This window comes from Haemaphysalis longicornis, unplaced genomic scaffold (assembly GCF_048455015.1).
Source record: "Haemaphysalis longicornis isolate Haplotype H1 unplaced genomic scaffold, Haemaphysalis longicornis Haplotype H1 scaffold_10, whole genome shotgun sequence".
In the NCBI taxonomy this organism is placed as follows: Eukaryota; Metazoa; Arthropoda; class Arachnida; order Ixodida; family Ixodidae; genus Haemaphysalis; species Haemaphysalis longicornis.
In genome coordinates this window covers 69,350,141-69,373,153 of record NW_027526204.1, presented here as the reverse complement: position 1 = coordinate 69,373,153, position 23,013 = coordinate 69,350,141, and the positions used below count along the sequence as shown (strand labels likewise).

General features: G+C 45.2%; 1 protein-coding gene across 4 annotated transcripts in view; it reads right to left on the bottom strand.

Moving 5' to 3' along the window:
• Positions 1-2,416: 2,416 nt before the first annotated feature.
• Positions 2,417-23,013, bottom strand: part of LOC144158692 (uncharacterized) — a 74,492-nt gene continuing 53,895 nt past the window's right edge. The window contains exons 8-9 of one of the 4 annotated variants that reach the window (XM_077689745.1): positions 9,348-9,471; positions 2,417-2,980 (exon numbers count right to left, since the gene is read on the bottom strand). Coding sequence is in view for 1 of the 4 variants with exons in the window: in XM_077689749.1 (XP_077545875.1) it covers positions 3,879-4,108; positions 9,348-9,417 (300 nt within the window). In the remaining 3 variants the exon portion in view is untranslated. The other 3 variants (XM_077689749.1, XM_077689746.1, XM_077689747.1) reach the window with 3 other exon arrangements.

The following is a 23,013-nucleotide window of genomic DNA, read 5'->3' as shown; positions in this document are numbered from 1 at the left end:
ATTTTTTCATTCCACACGTTTGAACTTTCATCAGTGTATTTTTATGCTTGACCAGTTTTACTTTTTTTGAAATGGTACTGTGCAAACAGATGAAGTATAGAGAGAAAAAGCACAGGTTGGGTGCTGTTGGAACCACTTCTGCACTTTTTTTTTATCCCTCGTCTCTGTGCTGTTCCACTTCAACATGAAAACCTAACAACTCACCCAACCTTTTATTTATTTACTTTATATATAACATTTTCAGACAGGTGCTGCAGACAGCTTTTCACTCACCTCCACCTTTCTATGAATAACAAGTGTTTTAAGCGAAATTTTCTATGCCTCACTGGTTCACTGGTAGCGTTCCAATGCAAAAACACTGCAGGAGAGCCAATTTTACACTATGGAGGAACAGAGGACGATGGTAATAATAAACCTTCTTTGGAAACAAAAAAAAGCTTCCCACACTTGGAACCAAACATAAGGTCTTTGTGTTACGAAGCCGACATCTATCCAATTGCACCAGTCGACACAGTCGAAACAGTTTAGATTTTAAAGCAAAGCTTTAGTCTTCAGCGATGCCATTGTCTGCCAACACGCCCTGCAGGGAGCCAACTTTCTCTGAAGATGATGATGAATGGTCACGGGTGAAGTTAAAGAAAAAGCACTTCTTGTGGCCAGAATCAAAGCTGGACTTCACACGTTACGAAACTGGCATCTATCCAATAGCTCCGTTTCGACATGGTCAAAGCGAACGCCAAGCAGCAGGTACCGATTCGCACTGTACACCCCAAACTCAAAGATTAGGCCCATGAAATGCACACCCGAGAGCTGTGGTGGGTATTCCACAAAAGTGGTGTGTACCTCCAGAGTAGCACACACTCCCAGTGTGGGATTGGCCAACCAAAAAATGAAACGCGAGAAAGGTTCACGTGCAACCATTGTCTTTGATAGATGGAGAGGTGCAAGATTGTTTTTGGACTTTGACTTTAGCTCAGGTTGCATGGGAAAAAAGCTTCACCTGTAAACATTCTTTTAATTTAAAAAAGGCTTGGATTTCTGATTTATGATTTTTTGCGAAGTCTTTCGCAGATTTTGCCTACAGAAGGCATTTTACAAATGTCTATAATTGTTCCCACTTAGTTATAGCTTTAGTAGCTCAGCTTTTTTAACTAATGCCACAGACCTAAAGTTTGATGCTGGAATGTAGTCTCTCACAATAGACTTGTCCAATTTCTAAGCAGAGCACTTTGAAGAGATACCACAAAAACATCATCGCTTAAAGTCAAGTATGGCTAGGGTAGGCATTTGGGTAAATCATTTGAGAAGTAATAAAGCACTGGTTTATAGCATTGTGCATTGTTTGTAAAGCGAAATCTGTGTGCCAGCATGCAATGTCAGTAATTTTTTATTCAATTGCACAATGTATCATTATTTACCCATAACTTTCTGGTAAACACTTTTTGAGGCCCTTAACAGCACGCAATCTTTATGCTTAACAAGCTGTGCTTCAAAAAAAAAGAAAGCTATTTTGACAAAGGTGAAACACATGGAATGTTTCTGAAGAGCAATATCTCAGGGCAAAGTGCACTTCCTGACAGACCTTATAACTTACGGGCAGCTTTTCACTGTGTAATGTCTCGTGATTCAGTGGCCTTCATCCCAAAGTATATCTTTTCTAACAGACATCACAGAGATAAGGATTTCAGTAGCATACAATTGCTCATGCCCAATCAAGTCATGTTTCCCAACGAAGGTTTTCTGTCTAGAATTGCTGATGATAGGTTTCTCACTTCAGTGCAACCGCTCATGTCTACTCAGGCTGGCTCTCCGAGTAAAGCTTTTCTGACAGATGCTACATATGTAAGGCTTCTCACTAGAGTGCACTCTCTCATGATTAACCAGGTGGCTTTTCCTTGTAAAGCTACTCTGACAAGTGCTACACACGTAGGCACCTTTGCCAGAGTGCAAACGTTCATGTCTAAGCAGCCTGGCTTCTTGAGTAAAGCTCTTGTGACACATGCTACAGACGTAAGACCTCTCGCCAAGGTGCACTCTTTCATGAGTAACAAGGTGGCTTTTTTTCACGAAGCTTTCCCGACAGATGCTACAAGTATACGGCCAATTGCTAGAGTGCAATCTTTCATGCCTAACCAGGCTGGCTCTTCGAGAAAAGCGCTTGTCACAGGTACCACATATGTAGGGCCTCTCATCAGAGTGCAACCTTTCATGACCAACCAAAACGTCTTTTCTACTAAAGCTCTTCTGACAGAAGCGACACAAGTAAGGCCTCTCGCCAGAGTGCAATCTTTCATGACTAACCAGATGCGTCTTTTGAGTAAACCTCTTCGGACAGTAGCTACACACATAAGTCAAGTCACCATCACCAGAGTGCAATCTTTCATGAGTAACCAGGCTGGCCCTACAAGCACACCTTTTTTCACAGGTGCTACACACGTAGGGGCTTTTATCTGAGTGCAATCGTTCATGTCTAACCAAGTGAGTCCTACAAGTAAACCTTTTTTGACAGGTGCTACACACATAGGGGCTCTCGCCAGAGTGCAATCTTTCATGAAGAACCATATTGTGCTTCTTAGTAAAGCCCTTGTGACAAATGCCACAGATGTAAGGCCTCTCTCCAGAGTGCAACCGTTCATGAGAAACCAAGTGGGTTTTTTGAGAAAAGCTTTTTTGACAGATGCTACACATGTAGGGCATTTTGCCAGAGTGTAGTCTTTGATGAATAAACAAATTCGATCGTTGAGCAAAGCTCTTTTGACAGATGCCACAACGGTAAGGTCTCTCGCCAGTGTGCACTCTCATGTGGATGCCCAGGTCATATTTTCTACTGAAGGCTTTTTGGCAAACAGTACAGATATTAGTCTTCTTACTGGCACATACTTTTAGGTGAGCAGTTTGGTCGTTGTTGCATTCTTGACAGGACAAGTAAGAATAAATGTTGTCTTGTAACTTGCTTTCCTCGGTGCCAATGAAAAAGCTCCTGAGTGAAGAGAACAAAATACAACATTAGTAAAAATACAAAAAAAAATTGCTCAAAACAATCCAAGTGCTGACTGACGAGGTTACCAATCAGTTTTCTGGTTATTTATCGCATTGATTGATTGACTGTAGGGTTTAACACGCAGGCGCTCAGTTGTGCCGTAGTGGAGGGATCTGAAATAATTTTGCCCACCTGGGTATCTTTAAAGGAGCCATGAAGAGAAAACAAAAGTTTGTTTTATTCGAAAGATTAGGTGTTTCATAGTACCCCAAGCGCTTTCCCGGAAGCAAATGATGCTTTATTCACTGAGAAATAAGGCAATTTAAGCCAAAATTTCAAATCTCCCGCTAAAATTGCACATTTCGTCACGTGAACAATGGCGTCACATGAGCTGGTCCATGAAACAGATACTTAGTATGTCGACTCCATATAGCACCCACACGCGGGAGTCGACCGAGACGGCGGCCATTTTAAAAATACTAGTAAAACCTAGTGCACCCGCAGCCCTAGTCATGGAATCGCCTGATCCAGAGAACAAAACTCTCGCCGAGGAGCTCGTGCTTGCATTTAACAACCTCACACCACTTCAACGCTCAATGCTTCCAAGTGCACGAGCGGCAAGAGTTGTGGGATACGCGGTGGATGAGAAAGCGACCATTCTGCGATAGCCACAACAGACGAACGCCCAGCCGTCGGCACCGCTGCCTCGTCAGCCCCGTCGCGACGGACGAATACAGACTGGTACGTATGTGTGCCATATTTTCAATTTCAGTAGCAGTATCGCTTATGCCAGTTGGCCGGTGTCGTGTATGGAAAGCCGTTCGCTCGAGCTCTCTGCTCCGACCAGAAAGATTCGAGCGTCAATGCGCGGTGTGTACGGCAATTTTTTCCCCCAAGGTCACAGCGCTTTGACGAAGTCGGCAAAGAGCGCCAGCATGTCCGGGTCCCTGCCGTAATCACTTCCTCGGAAATGAAGCGAGCACACTCGTACTTCCTTTAGCTCTCTTTCTCCTCCGTTTGCAAAGTTCACAAAACGTAGCCACTTGCTTCGCCGAGGTTTGTCGTTGGGCAGCACATGAAAGGAGATCTCACCGGCGGGGATGTCGCACTCCCTCGAATTGGCCCGTACTGCATGGGCATTTAAAAACACAGCAACGAAATTTCATTGTAAAGTACTCGAACAAACTGAAGTTTTCAGTGGTTGTAAACTGTAAACGAGCTCGTAACGATAGCAGCAAGCCAACACGACCTCCATACCGAAACCTGTGCGACGAGTGGCACTATCTCGTTGCTGCTCTGTGTTCCTTACTCCCCTTGTTTCTATTTTTACCTTTGCTGGTTGGCGATATGACGGCCAACCTCCTGTGAAGGGATTACGATACCAAGCAAGGTCGCGGCTGTGCGTGCTGGGACGGTTCGTTGGCCCCGAAGAGCCTTGAACCTGAAAATTCGTCTGCGCGACGGTGGCACCAGCGAGATGTCGAGCTCGGCCAACGGTAGTTTTGTACGCATTGGCATACACGCTTGCGTGTTCGTTCGGAACTTCAACCGTTTACTCCACCGTTCTTTGTCATAAAAAGAATGTGCAGTATGTTTCACGAGCATTTAGCTCGCTATGCAAACTGTAAGCCCTGCCTAACATGCGTTTGCGTTTGCCGGCCTCCGCCAATCGCAGAGCATTCTCAAGTGACATCATAGGTTCTGTTGCGGAAAATGAGCTGGTGGGTCGCATGGTCATTTCCTTTTTTCCTAATTATGCAGCGTATTTGAGCAAAGTTTGCGTTATAAGTGGTGTCGTTATGGTTCTAACGAGGCAATCTTTCGAATGAACCAAACTTGTGTTTTCTCTTCATGGCTCCTTTAATGTGCGCCAAAATCTCGTACACACAGGCGTTTTAGCTTTTTGCCTGGCAATTATTCTACATTGTTATTGCAAACACTCTCAGATAGCACATAGCAAATGACTAAAATGTCTGCAAAGTTAGTTTTTTTCCTTATCATTTTTACTATAATTTCCTTACTGACAATTTCAAAACACTGCTTTAGCGGGTGGGTGGGTATAAATATCTCTCTTGCAACAAATTTACTGCCACCCTATTACATATGGTAAGTCCAGTCTCCAGAACTTAGAATGAAAGTACTTAAGTTCAGTGTTGAGATTAAAGTTGTAGTCTCAAAGTCTAGTCCCCATACCTATGATGTACAAGAGTGCATAAGTGTAATGAAAGTGTATAAGTGCACTGATCTACTGGGTCTTTTGGGATCTCAATAAATAAGAGGAACATCCCACCATTATACTCATCCGACAAAAGATACCTCATACAAAATAGAGCATGGGAATACATGTGAATATTAAAAATTCCAGTTGATTAAACGGCCAAAAAATTTACAATCTGGTTGCTGGCTGCCCATGCTAGTGGAAATTGTGAAGGCAGGTTATTAAGGCAGCAATGTGCGAGACCCAAAAGTGATTAATGCATTAAGTGGCGAGAGAAAAAGGCAGCTTATAAGGTCGCACATAGGTCAGAAATATTTTTATCACCACATACTCAATGTCTCCAGAAAATAAGCAAGCATGACCTTAGAACTATCGTGCGGTCTAGAGAATCAGCCGCAGGTACAAGTTCTTGTCATGCAGATAAGTAAAACAAGTCTCCTAGGTGATTCAGAGAATACTCTCGCTTACACCATGTGGCCCTTGCAAATGACACCTGTTCTGAAATAGTTTCTAATGCTTCTCACTTGTGTCATTTTTTAAAAGCCTTGCAAATGAAAGAGCAAGCTTGTGGTGACGATGTGGTAGCTGCACCTTAGCCCTGTGTGGTGTCATTTTCATTTCTCCAGTCGGCAGCTTCATACCTGCTACGCGAGATCGATTTACCAAGTCTTAAGACGAGAGTCAAGCTCGTGAATGGCGAGGCCAAGGCGAATACTGCAGCGAAAAAAGGGCAAAGACATTTTCTAGAACAGCTGCACACCCCAACAGGTGTAAATACACACAGGGAGGGAAAGGCATGGCCATTGTGCGTGCAAACACTGTCCATGTATCGCACGTCAAAGAATGCAAAAATGCGACGAAGCGCTTGAGGTAGAAAACATTTTGAAACACATCGCACGGTCCCACCAGTTGCACGCATTTCACTCCTCCAAATTGAGCAAAAGCGTGGCTATTGAGTAAAAGTGTGGCTGTGTCGCTATTTTGATCTTTACAATACTGAAGTGAAACTACAGTACAGTGGAATCTCGATCATACAATTCTGGGTCATACGAATTTCGGGATGATACGAATTTCTGATAAGTCCAGGCGAAATTTCATTGTTTGCAATGGGAAAAATTTCGGCTCTTACGAACGGACCTGCGCGGTACGGCGGATGATACGAACGAGCTTGCGAGGCGCCCGACTGCCGAGCGAGCAAGCGATGGCAACATACGGGCTATCTGTCTCCCCACTTTGTCGCTCTTTCTCCAGGAGCGGCCGAGCTGATGTTTTCTGCTCGCGAAAACGCACTGCACACTCCACAGGCGCGCTGACGCCGCCACGAAACTAAACGAAACCAACCGCACGCTGTGCGGGCGTGGCCGGCCGCGGCAACATGGCGGCGGCTTCGGTCGCGAAGTGGTGCAGGGCGCTCGAGCGATCGCTTCTAACTGCTTTTAAAATTCCGCTCAAAGCACACACGAAGTTTCGTGCGCGGTAAATGAGCTAATAATGTGGGCGAAAACGGTGCTATAAAACATCATATGCGCCGCTAGTGAAAGCGCCCATGAAATATCTGCTGGGCTGCTAAGCCTAAACACCTCCAGCGGAGCCAGCCGGCTGCCTCGAGTGCTTCGAAACTGCCGCCCTGAGTCGAACGCCTCCCCATTGGCGCAAGTCGTCAGGCTCCTCCCACTGCCACGTGTGTTGCGCATGTAGCGCGACATTTTCTGACCAAGGCACATGCGTAAGCGGCCGCGGAATCGCCGACGTGGCCGTGAAAATATCGTGCGCGCAATGCCGATGTGCACAAATCACGTGCAAAAACGCTCCTGTAGGGAGCTTGGGCCCCGCGAATGAGGAGACGAATTTCCAGAATGGACCGCTTGGCGACATGGAGGTTAAAAAAAGCAGAGAAATGTCGGATTTCTTCACGCAAAAGTAAAAAAAGAAATAAACAGAAACTTTTTTTAGTGCTAAATTTTTTGGCCTGTGTTAGTGCACACGAATTTCGGATGATATGAATATTTCCCGCGGTCCCGCGAGATTCGTATCATCGAGATTTTACTGTATCTGATTCGGTTCAGAATCAAATACCACGCTTTAAAAAAAATCAATATGTGCAAAGTGTTCTAAATACAAAAAACACAAATCCAAAGCTTTCAAATAGCTCATGCATATTGCAGTACAAGTTTTTAAAATTAACAGTGTCTTACTAAAAGCAAAATTTCTTCAGTTTCGAATCCCATATATGTATTTTTAGTCTTTTAGTCCTTGAATTTGCAGTAAAAAAGTTTCCCAGGGACCTTGAAACCTTAGCCAGCCTTAATGTGGTATTTCACTATTTGCACTCATAATGTGGTCGTGCACTAGTGAAATCAGTCAGTGTGACTAGTATCTCCAGACCTGACCCAAGCAGAAAAGAAGGGACATCTGCTGGGACATTAAACAATTAACTATTTCTTACCAAGACAAGCCACAAGCACAAAAAGCGAACAAGACCAAAAAGCACTGCAGAACTGAAACTATCCAAACCCAGTAGCCTGGCTGCACACACATAACTAACCCAGTCCAATTGTCTTTGAAGCCTATATGGGCGGATCCACCTAAAGAATCACGTAGATCCTCCGTTCTTGTCTAGTTGACTTCCAGTATGACACTGCCACATGACACTATCTATCAGTGCTCTTTTGGCCGAGGTGATGCAACATCGCCGTGCAAAAAGAGCCCAGAGAGCACAAAAGTTGTTGCGGTCGCCATCGCGTATAGATTTGCACAGATCGTCTGGAGTTTGCCCATCTTTAAGCCCTCGCCACGGACGCTGATGCAGAGGTGCGAATGGCTCGGCACTTTTCATGGCATGGGTTTGCAAGCCTTGTAATCCTCATTAGTGTTCTCAGTATCGCATGGACAACTTCTGTCATGAGAGCAGGACAGGGTCAGTCCCACAAGAGTCACATGCAGGAGCCATAAGAGCACGGGCCCACGGTAAGTCAATGAGCTAGAAAGGTCAGGGCCAGATTCCACGGATGCCACTGCTGAGACCGTGAGAGCAGTAGCCCACAATGCACTAAAGATCTAGGAATACGGAGCGCTGCCAGCCCATTTTTATCCCTCCAAATGACCGCTTTTCAACCTCCCACTTTTTGGATGACTTTATTGGTGCAACCGACCACCTCAGCAACATCCCAATTTGTTCATCACTCACTTCTTTACCTAAACACTGCCATCTTAATTCAATTTTCTTCGTGGTGGCACATTACCTATTTGGAAGGGATTGCCCAACAACCTACACCTCCCTCCAATGGGGAGGGGGTTGACGATAAGTCAAAAATAAGAAACATAGTGGAACATTGCTTTTTCGCTACAGTTTTTAGAAAATTATTGGGTTCTGCTGGGTCCTTTTGATAGCTTAAGTATAGCACCGTAAAGTCTATAGATAAGGAGCAATGACAAGCTTGTCTACCTTTCCTTTACTATGCCACACCGATAAAACTTGTTGCACTTGAAGGCACTGATACCAAAGCTTTGGTGGAGGCAGTTCCTAAGGAGCTTACACTCCCACACTTGTGAGGAGCAGTGTTACAATCCTCGTACATTTATGAGACATATCATGCCTCAGCAAAACCCAGCTTCTCAATTTTTTAAATATCGGCAATGTTAAGGCAGATGTTAAAAACAACTGGTGCACTGTCATTACATATGCAGAAGGTTGGAAATGACTGCTCTATAATAGCATTGTCAGTGTTGTCAGAAAGATCTAGAGGCTTAAAAGTCAAACCAAATTTTCATTACTTCTTTCTGAGAAGTTAATGAACATTTATAAAGCTACCGCTTATGGTTTTCCCTTTTATTTTCTTGTTCCTTTGCTCCAAAAGGCCACTTCGCAGACAGTTTGATAGAAACTTTGATATGCTGAACAAATCATTTTTTAATTTTGTCATGTAAAAATCTTGGCAGGATTACATTTATATCTGTATTTGGTTACACATTGCATCTTCCTGTATTCTGCAGGCAACTGCCACTCTATTTCTACAGAAGCACCCTTGACGAGATTGGCTGCACCAAATCTCTCAATGCATTGAACAAAATGAGTTCCTTTTTTGAGCCTGGGCTCTACTGTATTTGTTTTACAAATAACAGCATTGCAAGAATTGCCTTCCAACCTACCCAGTGTTGCCAGACTGTGCATGGAAAGAGCAGGTGTGAGAGGTAGCCTCTGCTGTGATGACTGCTCCATCTTGTGGAGCGCATTTTTTCAAGGCACCAGCTTGGCTATCATCCACCTCCACAACTGAAAAAAAAATCTAAGGTCAGGGCAGCTAAAGGCAAAGTGTTACACAAATCCTCAGACAGGCATTTAAAATTCCATGCACATAGTTCATTTGTTTTCCGGTCCAACTTGGTGATGCTGGAGCATTATAAAAGCACTTAGTCAAAGCTTAATGATACAGCATTAAAGGGATTTGCTGGTTGGGGACATTTTGTAATATATATAACGTAGTGGGATGAAGCTCTGGTTGGTAACAATTTTTTGTGCCAATCTCAAATGTCTAATTCCGATTTCAAATATATAATTACATTTGATGTGTGTTGCCTAGTTTTTCTGTGGCACTAAGGCATGTAAATTCAGGCATTTTCACTTTTCGCTCCTAAGCAGGAAGTGCACACAAAAGTTGCGACCAGAGCTGCATAAGTAGTACCTGAGAATTAGACGGTTCAAACCCCAGGAAATGTTACTTCAAATATGTATCAATAATTAAGTAATACTGAGGTTTTATAGAGATAAAGGTAGTGCTCCTGCCTTGAAGGATCCCATGTGGGCAAAATTTCGTCAAGATATGAGCATGAGAACTAATACAAGATCAGCAAGCTCGAAAAGTTGAAAAAATAAGAAGCACTTGTAAAGTTTAAAGTTCTTTTTTAACAAAATGGGCTGAACTGTATTAAAATGCACGCAAAGAAAGAGCGTCCGTTCAGCAGCCACTGAAAACGGCCCGGCAATAAGTTTACTTCTCAGACTTCTTTCAAGTGCACTCCTCTATACAGCGCAGCTCCCGTGTCTATTCAACAGAGGATCCAGGTCTCTGGAATTGATGGGCACCACTGCTGATGAGAGAAGTTCAAGATGCGAATATTATGGTAGTACGCCCATCAATGGGTGATGCTTGAATTGATGTTGAAATGTATTGGCTAATCCCACCTTGAAATTTTGAGGTGTTTACCAGCAAGGACAACCGGAAGAACCCACAGCTTCCATGAAAAAAGCAACCGGGGTGCTAGCGCATTTAGAGAATTCTAGAGGTTTTAGGCTAGGTGGCAGTAGCCGGGGTTAACTGCATTAGTTAACTGTCCACATTGGGGTTAACCCAAGTTTAACAAAAATAACAGAATGTTATACCAAAATGTTTTTTGCACAGTTTAGAGACTGGTTCTATGACAGCTTCAAGGTCACCCGCGGCAGCTTTCACACAAAGGCCGAAAGCAAGAGATTGGTTCTATGACAGCTTCAACGTCACCCTTCGTGGCTTCTATGAAAAGGCCGAAAACAAATGTAGCAACCGTGGAGGCATGATTGCGCCAACCAAACGTGGGATGTGTGGTAGCCCCAATGTCTTTAACAAGGGTGGATGGTCGAGCCCTATGCAGTTAAATTTCGCCGTTTTTGCAGTCAACTGTCCCACCAGACTGTTTCGAGTCAAGCCCAAAATAACATGCATAGAATGCGGGAGCACAGTGAACTCTGGCCTATACGCCTCGAGCGCGGCCTATAGGGGCGCCACTGAAATCCCCCTAGCGGCCTGTTTCGAAAGCAGCCGCGGGAGTCTCCGCCCATTCCCCACTGTCAGCACTGCTTTCGGGGCCCATTCATGGCTGAGATTTACCATTTGTAGGAGGAAATACGTATTTATGTCGAGCAGTCACTCTGTTCGCAAATTTGGCACATTTACGGGAGTGTAAAAGGTCTGACGTGATCTTAGTCTGGTACATTCGGTCTGTGCAAGCGCCAGATGTGCGTCACAGGTCGGTGTGACGAAACTGGGATATCCATATGGAGATTATTGTGATTCCACTGCCCTGAAATTTACCAACAGTACTAAATTTACTAAGCATAGTTCCCTCAAATGGTCATGCTATGGCTATACACTATGACTTAAACCAGTTTTGTGCGCTTATACAACCTAATGGAGCACTCATACCTGACAGCACGCCAGTTATGCTTGCTAATATCATACCTCAGATATTGACAACTCCCAACATAAATTTCACAAAAATTCTACGAAATAAGTACGATGGATAAGGCAAAATTATACCCGGGATCAGCGCACGACAAACAAATTAATGCTGGGGTATCTTGTCGTGAGCTGAGCTGCCGCAAACATTCATATATGCTACATGTATCCTCCGCGAGCTGCGCGGAGAACAGCTTCGACAGCTCGAGAGTAATGCGCGTCCGCGACTAAACGTTTCTTCGAAGCATAGTCATATGAAGCAGGGCGCTTGCATAATCAAGAACAAACGGAAATCTGAGAGCCTTAATATCCCACTCTTCTAACGGCACGTTTTATCAGTTGTGAACTTGTATACCTCAAAAAATGCGTCCGCCGAGTGATCAACTGTTCGTTGAAGTCTAAAAACTAGAGCAAGGTGGACGCGTAGCTTGTGTGTGTGTTTGCTGAAACGTTATTTCCGTGATTTCGCTCCGCATTAGTACATAAGGATAGTTAAGCATCCGCCTCCCCCCCTCCCCATGTCTCGCAAAATAGCAGTGCATTTCGCACACCAGTTGGTCTCGTGAATCCTACCCGGCTTAAGTTTAGACGAACGTGTTTAGCATTTTGGAAGCTGCACTGAGTTTTTTTCATTTCTGTATGAGCCATTCTGTTTCGTCCGGACTCGCAGGCCATTTATTTTTCCGTGGTTTAATTAACTTTTCTTGGTTCTTGCTATAAGGCATGCAAAAGTGCACATCTCTCCCAAAGCAGAGCCTTGGAATATAGTCAAAATTTTCTCATGGCCTATATTCTCATAAAAGATATGAGTTATTGTCAGGTATTGGGTAATCACACCCCTGAAATATATTTTTCTCCAACGTATACATTCGAAACGAGGCCGCTTTCGTTACCCGCGCTGCAAAACGAAACACACCTCTCACTGTGCCAGTATCAGGTCTAAATGAGGCTGCAATAAAATTCACTTGTGGCGCACGTATTCGGAGGTGACAGCGATGGTATGCTGCGGCCGTCGCTGACGCCCGTAACAGCGGCCAAGAAGGGCGCAGAACCGCGTTCCCGGATAGCTATTGTTGGCGTTTCAGCACCCTACCAAGACACAGCGGTTTTTGAAGTGCCCTAGACGTACTATTTATTTACAGACGTCACCATAACAAGCTTTTTAGGGCACCGAAGGGCAAAAAGAAGCGAAAGAGAACCAAAACACTGCATGAGCCCCTATCAGCCGCGCAGCGCTAATCCCGTCAACGCCGCAGAGAAGCGGCGGCAGGCGGCGCAGCGATCGCAAAGCTTGAGGCGTATAAATTTGGCCACCAAACGAGACAATTGAACAGACACCAAGTGGACACAGACTCGCCACTGACAGCAAAAAAGTTGTCATTTTGTCCCATTTAAACATCACCTCAAGACAACAGGTGACCGGTAAAAAGTGCGAAGGCTCATGGGTACATTGTCTGCTCCCGCGAGTCTCGCCACTTCTGGTTCGAGAGCTCTCCTCGCCTCCCATACACTTGTCGGCTTTTGCACGCGAGTGTTGTTTGTTTTCACCAAAAAAATGCTCATGCATCACGCATTCAATGAATAACTATGATTAATCCTACTAGGGGCTTCCCTGAAAGGTAAGCAATCTGTGACAAACAAAGAACACGCACAGATGCGCGTGAAAGCTGCCAGTGTACAGAAGGGCAGGAACAATCTTGAACCTTAAGTGGCGGGAGCAGACGACGCACCCATAAGCCTTTGCGCTTTTTATCGGTCACCTATTTGAAATCAAGGCTTATCACAGAAAATGTTGCACCAGTATCAACTAGAGCCATTCATGGAATCCCATTGGTTAACACTTCCACTTTGTTTCGTAACATAAACACAAGCAAAGTGAGTTCCATTTGAGGCTGTCGGTAAGTGGTATGCTGCACGGCGATTGTCCTGGAGCCTAACCTCTGTTGTCTGCACATGGCAGTGTTTTGGCGGTGGTAACTGATGCCATGGTAAGGGTGAACATCAGTGACCTCTGGTAGGCGGTGTCAGACTGCAGTCTGAAGCTGGTCGAACCACGGCTATGATGGCTGCTCTATGGAGGAGCCAGCAAGCCTCGCACCATGGCCAGCGAGCCTCGCAGCGAAAATTGCGAGTGGTGGAGAGGCGCCATATAGGCTACTGTTGCTCACATTGTGCTGCTTGGGATTATGGTAGAAGCGAGAAATTTGTCCCGAAAGACGACAACTGTAGCAGATGAGGCATTTTTACTAATTGACAGTGAAGTACTCATCGTAGACATCACTAAAGCATCTGAAACACTCAAGATGGCGACAAAACTGCTCAAAGTCGATTCTGTCTTTTGTTGTTCTGCAGACGGCAACAAGCTGAGGATTTTCATCAAAGGATGAAAAGCTACTTTCCAGAAGTGAGCACTTAAATTTAAAACAGCGTCAGCCCGTACATTTTCCAGTCAAGAATGTGCACGACCCTACAAGCACGGCAAAAAGGCTCTTCATGCCTGAAGAGCTCCTCACAGACGATACAGCAGATGGTGTCAGCCAATGCTGGCTACAATGTTTACGCTAGTCAAACATTCCAATTTTAGTGTGGTGCGGTGAATATCTACACCTGAAAAAGGACGGCAGTGCTGGGTGATGTCTCATGACTCGTGTGGCCTACTAAGAAATGGTAGATGTCTCTTGAAATCTTTTTAAAAATTGCCGACTTCATCCTTTCCCGTCATGCTTAAATCAATAACCCTACACAGCTTTTGCGCCTCTTATGTAAGTGGTTTCGTTTCACCTGGGTCTGGCGTACATTGTAGCAAAGTCTGTAGCACCTACTTTGTGGTGGAATCACCAAAGGAACTTGAAATTCTCCCAACAAAATAATTACATGTTGTACACGTGTCCATGGTTCTTGAACCACGTTAGAGTAGTCCCCACCAAAAGTGCAACAGTGAGTTCAGCAGCGTTCCAGGTACTGTAGCGGCTTAACCACTGGCAGTGAGTTAGCTGTTCTTCCACGCCCTTAGCAGTGTCTCTAGCAAAGATCTAGGGCCCTCGTACACAGTGTCTCCCAACAATGGCTGTTCCTTGCACAGGATGATCATCCTCAGGCATCGTGGAGAAGAATACTGGGGAGACCCGCTATAGGCTCCAGACAGCGAAGTTTGCCGGGCGAGTGCAGTACCAGCTGTGGCAGACCCGCGCAACTCTGGGTCGGTCCCGCCGCGCACACCGCCTTCAGCGCCCGTGAACGCAACTTTGCAAAAACGTGTGTCATAACGTTACTTGCGTGTACCGTAAAATTCCGAGCAAGCGCCCCCACCCGTGCAAGCGCCCCCCCACCACTTCAGTGCTAATTTCAAATTTCCCCGCCATTCCGTGAAAGCACCCCCCCTCCCTCCACACAGTTATCACGCACCACGTGCAGGCAACACTGGCTTGCTGGAGCCAGTCTAAGAATCCAATCCAATCTACTTCAACCGAACGCTACACGCCATTTGTTTCTTTGTTTTGGCGGTGGTAGGTCATGCATTCCTACACAGTTGCAAAGAAAATCGAGGTGATCCGATGGCACCGAGAGCACGGGAAAAACGTGCACCAGACCTCTCGACAGTTCAAGCTCGACCGAAAGCGCATACGTGAATAGGTGAAGAATTTTGACAATCTGCTGCAGCAAAACTTCGGAAAAGCAAAACTTCGATGGAAGCTAAGCAACGGCGCCCCAGTGTTCAGCAAGTACGTGGACGATACGCTGTTCGAGTTCTTAGAGCACGAAAGAAGCGCGGGACGCGCCGTTAGCAACCGGCTGCTGTCTGAAGAGGCTGTGAAAATAGCAAACAGCATGCAGTTAGGTAGCTTTGTAGCTTCCAGCCACTACATAAGCAGGTTTGGAAGCAGCGGTTCGGCGTTGCAATGTGCCACGCCATGAACGAGAGCCAGAGGACGCCCGAGGAATCTGCGGAGGCATTAAGCGCCTTCCAGACTTCCGCGAACTTCCTGCGATGGCGAAATGACGTCAAAAGGCAACTTTAAGAAGCCGTCGCGGCAGCAGGTCCTTGTGGTGCGCTGCTTCAAGGGGTGCGGCATTGCAAACGCAATCGATGGCTCCGAGGACGGCGACCTGCACGGCGGGCTGGCAGATGTCGGAGCCGTGGTGCCAGAAGAGCGGGGTGGACTGGAAGACGAGTGCACTGAACTGTTTTTGGCTACAGACTCTGAGGAGCCTTTCGATGGTTTCGAAAGTGACGAACAGCAGTAAGATCAAGCCGTAGCACCCGAAGACTGAGGCAGCAGAGTGCTGCAAACTTTTTTTTTGCTGCTAAGTTTTCCAATGGTTTCCAAAGTAACTAACAGTAACATCTTTTGCGTAATAAAGTTCATCTTCCTAATGAAAGCTTAAAACCACGTGCACTGCGTTTTTTTCCCGTAAAAACAATTGTCGCCGCCATCTGGAATTTTGGTGCCGTTCCAAGATAGTGCCCCCCCCCCTTCACTTTGCCGGTAATTCCGCCTTGCTGAGGGGGGGGGGGGGGGCGCTTGCTCGGAATTTTACGGTATATCTACTGCATACTGCAACAAAGTCATGCAGAAAGTTTTTATAGTAGGGGGAAGCCTCCAAATAAAATGGGACACCGATACAATGCTGTCGCCTTGCTGCCTAGCCATAGGTTGATACAACTGGGAAGCGTGTGTTTAAGGTTTGGGATTCTCCCAAAGATTCTTCTCTCTTTTTTTCGCAGATACGAAGCATAGTTACTGAATCTTGACAAGCCAACACTAAGCGAGCGGATTACATACTGCCGTGGTGTACGAGCAGCTTGTTAGTAGGCTGCAGCAGGCAGTAAATACACATAAGTGCGCATTAAATTTGGTAACAAAGAGGGCCCCCAAACACAGTTATAGCAGTGTAGTTTATCACCCAGCGGTTCTACTCTGCTTCATGTAATATTTCACGTGCTTATATCGCCGTATTAAATACTATACAGTTAAACCTCGATATAACGAAGTCGTACTTGCGGGTGAAAATTTCGTTAAATCGAGAATTTCGTAAAATCGAGGTTTCAATTTTACCATTAATTTAACCAGTTATTCAGGTTTCAAAACCTTACCCATCGCTCAGAAACAACTGCTATGTAGTTACCTCTCCACTTAAACCGAAATTTGTACTAAAACTGGCCGCGAAAATTGTGTGAATTAGGAGCTTGAACACTTAGGCAATGGAATTCGGATAGCCGACAGTAGTTCGTGTCGTCGTAAACCCGGTGCTTTTTCCGCAACGCCACATTAAATATGATAGCAGACTAGGTTTCCACTTTTTCTTTTTTTCATTTCAGTCACTACTAAACGCCGGTGTTAGTCAACTGAACTCGTGTCCATGCCCCGTGAACTTCACCCCGGCGAGGTGCTGGTTCGAAGTTACGCCTCTTTTCGTCCGTTCAGTGGTAGGCTTAGGCGTGGCGTTGAGGGGTGCGGCGGGCCAACAGCGGAAGGGTGCTATAAAACTTTCGAAAGACTTTTTTCATGCACAAAGGCTCTGCAGTATGGGCGCGTGATGCAACCACGACACTCGAGATAAAGTTATGATTGAGAGTTGAGCAGAGTACACACGGACCGCTTCACTTTATGGAGCAGCCCTTACTTGCTCCCGCTAAAGCGGAAAGCTTACATTAAATATCTTCTGGCCAAATTTGATTAAGCAATTACTTTTATGCCCGCTGAGCCCTAAAGAAACCGATTTCTCTGCATCGCAGCTGTCTAATGAACACGTTCTGACCACATTCGGAGAGCAATTTATTGCTACCAGCACTCAATGTTCAAGCCGTAGTGAAGAAGCCCGTAAGCAGTGCTTGGCATTTCATGACCAGGGTGGGCTTTACATGACACTCGTATGCTGACAGCGCTAACAAGGCTTGCTCTTCAACATTCGCGTGCGCCCGCGTGCCTCCGCAGAACGTCGATGGCATCCATCACTTCGGTGGCCTTCGGTTTCACCCACACTTCCTCAGGCTCTTGTTCGGAACACTTTTCTTTCCCTTGGAGTGCTCATGCTGCTTATAAGACACATCTAATGATGGACGAACAAAATAATAATGTGGTTATCAGTGAGCACAACCTAGAGCAGCTGCACCGTGAGCAAGGACGCATAGAAAAACACACTTGAAGTAGGCTTCGGCAGCCTAAGCATAGAGGGCGCTGGCGTAGGCAACGATGGAGACGTCAAAATGGTGGCCGCACTATTAAACCGTCCATGACCGCTAACGGTTTCTAAGCAGCTTCTTTCATCACTTTTAATTGTTGTCAACTGCATATTTCACCGCTTTTCTTTCATTTTAGCCTTTAAGAGTTAATGTCAGCACTGAATGTTTTCAATGTAGGCTTTGAGAGGCAAAATAAAACGTGCCTCGACCAAAATTTCGTTCTTCCTTTCTCGCCATGACTTCGTTAAATCGAAAGCGCCGCACGAAATTACTCTGTAAAATCGAGATAAAAATACATGGATTTAGCAAAATTTTGAAATAAAACATGAAAAATTCGTTATATCGCGAATTTCGTTAAATCGAGGTTCGTTATATCAAGGTTCAAGTGTAAACACATGTGGGGCGGACACTTATAGGAGTTAACGTTTCCAAATGTTTCCCGAGCAATGAGATATCATAAAATCACCGCCTCTTTGCAAAAGAAACAATGAAATTGTTGTCTAAGCCACTGAAAAGCAAAGCGAAATAGAGAGAAGATGCTCTGCAATAAAAATTGGAAATATATGAATGCAAGACGAAATTTTCGTGCTCGGGGAGGGGGAGGAGGAGGACAAACTTTATCCCATCCATTGTGATTCCAGTCACTCCGGAGCAGTGAGAGGTGTCATCAGGCAACTAATTTCTTCTCCCTTGAGTTGCTGCAAAGGTGTTGACGGTAATAAAAGCGCTACTATCCTTTCTAAGAGAGGTCTCACGCCGGACCCGTCGGCTTGGAGAGAAAAAATACCCGAATATGAATACTCCGTAATTTATTACAATACGCCTAGTAGATGTTCTGCAAACCCCCCCCCCCTTCCTGCAAAATGGAATTTGTGATAGCCTTCTCGAGAAGAGTTTCTTTTTTAGGGCATGTTTTTATACAGCTGGCGTACTGGGCTACACCTGGAAGCCCAAAAGTTTCTTGGCGGAGCGGGCACTTATTAGCGGCACACTTTCGCTATTCACAAACGAAAGTGAATTTAATACTGTTACATGTATGGACCATCACGTTCGGATCAAAGACCTATAGGTAACAGCCATGTGGTCCAGTTAGTAGTCCTGCAGTCGCAAGTGCACTCACATGGATGGAATACCTCGCGCGGAAACATCGCGCAACGTCTGATGTATTTGCAGACAAATCCTCTTATTTTGTGGATTGAACAATATAAATTACGTTTTCTTTTGAAGGAAACATGCTGATCTTGAAAAAGTTTTTCCCGCAGGCAGGCTGTACAAGCATTTCTCTTCTGGGCATCACGCTTATGCGGCCTTTATATGCCTTCATATATGCGAATTCCACCGAATAAATCCTTCATTCACCTGCACTATGTGGCAGGACTACTGTACAATCTCTTACTTCGTTTTAAGCCAAAAAGGGCCGACTGATAAGCTTCATTCGCGCTGCAAAAAGAGGAGCGTCCCCAAGCCAGGAACGTACTGGCATGCGGGGACCGACCCAGTGTTGCGCATATCTGCCGAAGGGGACGCTGGGTGTCGCAAGCTTCGTGTCGCCCTCTGGGCGCTGTCCGGCGCCTATACATCAGCTCTGCCGAAAATATTTCGATATCCGTTGTAGCAATACCCTGGCTCCTCAACCAAACTTGCATGGAAGTTTTATTATTTACAGGTGGTTGATGAGGAAAAATGGTAAACAAAGGCCAGAAATGAAATGGCAGCATGCTGGTTGGCAGACAGTGCATGGAAAAGCCTCGACCAGTTCCAGCCCCAATGACAATGAAGAAGGTAAGGGTGGGTGCTGCCTGCACGATATCTCTTACGGCCGCCTTGTAAATAATGTCTAAAAAATGAAGGAAGCTTATTCTAACGCTTATAAGATCTTACAGTGCTTATAAGACCTGACAGTGGCGAAGCTGTACGCAACCAGCTTAACAATCACGAACGTTTAAGTCCACAATTGCAGGTGATTCGTTTCTTCGCTCCCGCAACTACCTTTATTCCATCATTGTAGCTAGAAGTCTGAGCTTCCTTCATTTGTTGGAAGTGGCAATCATTGGACGTACGCTTAGAGGGACGTACGCTAAGATGTATCTTTCTCGTTCCGAGCAAGTGTTACCCCGATTACGGCAAATGCTGGAGTTTTTCCTTTATTATTTGCCAATCTTGGCCAATCTCCCTAAGTGGGTATGCTGGGCTTGACAAACGTGTGCCGGACAGGCTGGGCAGTCGCCGTAAGGCTCGCACACATGAGCATTCAGCATTATCTTGGTTTTTATAACTGCCGGGTGGTCGCCACAAGGCCCATGCTCACGTGAGCGCTCGGCAATTTCTTGGTATTTTTAACTGCGGAAACAAGAAAGTACGATTTGCTAAACAGCTTCGCTGTATGAAATTGGTCATCATCCTTAACCATGGTTCGTCTAATATGTTTTGCCACCATATAGCAATTTAAAACGAGACACAAATTTCGTGTGGCAAAGCCTAGAACTTCACTTTATACATGTGGGTTTTTGTGGTAATTCAAGTTAACTGGAAAGAAATTTCACTCTACAGTAATTAAGAAAAGCAGACGCCAATACGGTCACAGTGGGGTGTTGAAAAATCGAACTCTATAGCATTTACTCTGCACACATTTATCTTCTGCAGTGCTCTCCAAAGATACAAACTGATCACAGATCGGGAAAACTGCTGACGAAACTAGAATAGCCGAGGTGAGTTATGAATGGATTACTCTCTCTCTCCCGCCAACCATAGTTGGGTGTGGGTACCTTGGACATTCCCTTAAGGCCCAATTTTAGAAAACCACTGCAACTAGGCACTGGCAATGAAAAAAAAAAAACAATGGCTCACAAAGCATGGTTAGTGGTGATATCTTCATTTGGCTTTTCCATCCATAATGAGCAAGGTAAAGTAGACGTTTTCTTACGTTTCCCAAATTTCCTTTCACAACGTGAAATGGTAGGCCAAAAACCTCACATAACTAAGGCAAACAGCACCAGACTGTAAAATTCAGCAAGTCCACGGAAAGTCTTACACTGGCAAAAGGTTGACCTTTATCTTTATCCCCAAGTAAAAAAACATGACATTTCAAAACCTATTATTAAGTGTTATACATTTCGATACAAAATTTACAAAACTAGAAAACTAAAATGGAGCACAATATTATTTGGAAAAAGGTAAGAAATGCAACCTTTGCAATACTGGACCAGCCACAACGCCGTCAAAATGTTTACAAGACTTAGTTTCCCTATCCACATGTTAAAAGAAGCCTGCTGGCTGTGACTTAATGTCAGCACACAAAAAACAAAAACTCTGATCGCTTCAGAATATTACTACAGTCTACGCTCGTTACAGCAGATCAGGCAACAACGGACTTTCGGTTACAACCGACCATTTCTGTTGGTTTGTCTGGTCCCCCATCCATTTTAAATTGAGTCCGCTCCGCTCACAACGGACCCGGCTAGAGCAGGCTATTGGCTACAACAGACTAAATTTTAGGCGAAAATTGTTTCGAGTGAAAGTTTATAGTGGACTTCCGCGATGCCGGCACCCGATGTGCTTTTTTTTTTGTTTATTTTTTCAAGAAAACTGTTATGTCTGGCAACATTGCTGGCAGCCGGGTCATTGGCGCAGCCAAACCAAGCCAGTGACAGTGGCCTTTTTTTGTGTGACTAGCGGCATGAGCGGCAGGGTAGCTGATTTCACTGTCAGATAAGTTAAGCGTAATTAACGCTGTTGAACAGGCCAACATCGCCAGAAGTACAGGCCTGTCTAAGCAGACAGTCCGCCCTACCATCAAGAACAAGGCCTCTGCCGATAAACGCAACTCTGGTGAGATTGAAAACAGGGCTATCGAATACTCGAAGTGGTGCACTTGGAGGAGAGTCTACCCTCGTCAGTTTTTTTATGTAATAAAAAACTCGGGTTCAGTGAAGTTCGGCTTTTATTATTCCCACGTATGCATCGTTTCCATTCCGTTCGGTGAAAAGGGTAAGAAATGCCTCAAGTAGGGGGGGTTGTTCCCCATCCATTGTGTACAATCTGCCGGTAACCGTGCGCAGTCCAACTGGTCTAACTTTCGATTTTACAGCTGACCGTCATCAGATTATTTCATTACAGCTGTTTCAGTGACCAGACTAAAATCGCTAAAAATGTGGGAGCTGCCTTGAGGGAACGTCAGGCAGCAATCCGATTTGTTTGACGAACGGTTTCGGGAAAACCTGCCTCATCGTGAGGGGATTTAAAAGAGCCTAGCTAATGTCGATGGCCACGACTGATGTTTTATAGCTGGTTAATAATTGCACCTAGTTATATTCTTGCTTTATTTGCTCAGCTTATCATGCGTCTTTACACTCTTGACCGCATGCGCTAGGCCTTCTCCAAGTGCCAGGGCTAAGCTTTGGAAACGGTGTTTACGCGATTCTTCGCCCTCGCGCGAACACTGTGTGTGGGCGTTTAGAAAGAACAAAGTGTATGTACTATGCATACGCAATGTCGATCCAAGTACCCACTTTAGGGCTCATACACCCCCCCCCCTTGCCCCCTTATCGGATACTGCATACTTCGGCTACAGCAGACGTTTTTTTCTGGATTCAGAGGGTCCGTTGTAATGGGCGTAGACTGTACAGCCAAACGCCACTACAATGAACGCTTCTACTACAACATAGCCTGTACAAAGAAGCATGCAATATGGCCTGGCCAGATCTCTGTTTCCTGTTTGTGAAAGCCACTACAGGGAATTTCCTAGTTTAACAAAGAAACTCATGCATTCGCAAGCACGGAGTTGTTTGATAATGAACATGCCTAGCCACACACATGGTAATGTGCAGGTGATGGGTATGCCAATGATCGTGAACCATTCAGTTGGGCCACGAACTGGCACGATTTGATAAACATGTACGGTGTGTGCTAAAGCGCAGCATAGGTTGTGACGGCCAACGATTATGTCTCAGCATACGGCCAGGTACTGGTTTGCTCTGACTTGACAACTGACGGCATCGTAGAAGCCATTATAAAGACAAGAGACACCACAACGTGTCAGGTGAGCAATGATGAAGAGTTTGCAGAGGAGCTAAACGCTCTGACAACCCCCGAAACAGTAGCAGCATTTGACATGCTGCAGATATATAATTCGTCCCTCCGTGACCTGGTGCCACACCACGCCATGAACCTTGACAGCATCACGTTGGCGTTGGTTGAGCATTCAGTACGCGATACAACTGTGCAAAAGAAAATTTACTTTTTTTCACCTGTTCCAGTTTTTGTTCTGATGATAATTTCTCTCAGTACGCTTATATATATGCTTCATAGGGGTAAGTGAGGTGCGCGACACATATAACAAAGTGACCTGAATAATACAGTTATCACGGTCCCACACGCTTGATTATACAGGCATCTGAGTGTACATGCAAAGCAAAAGGAA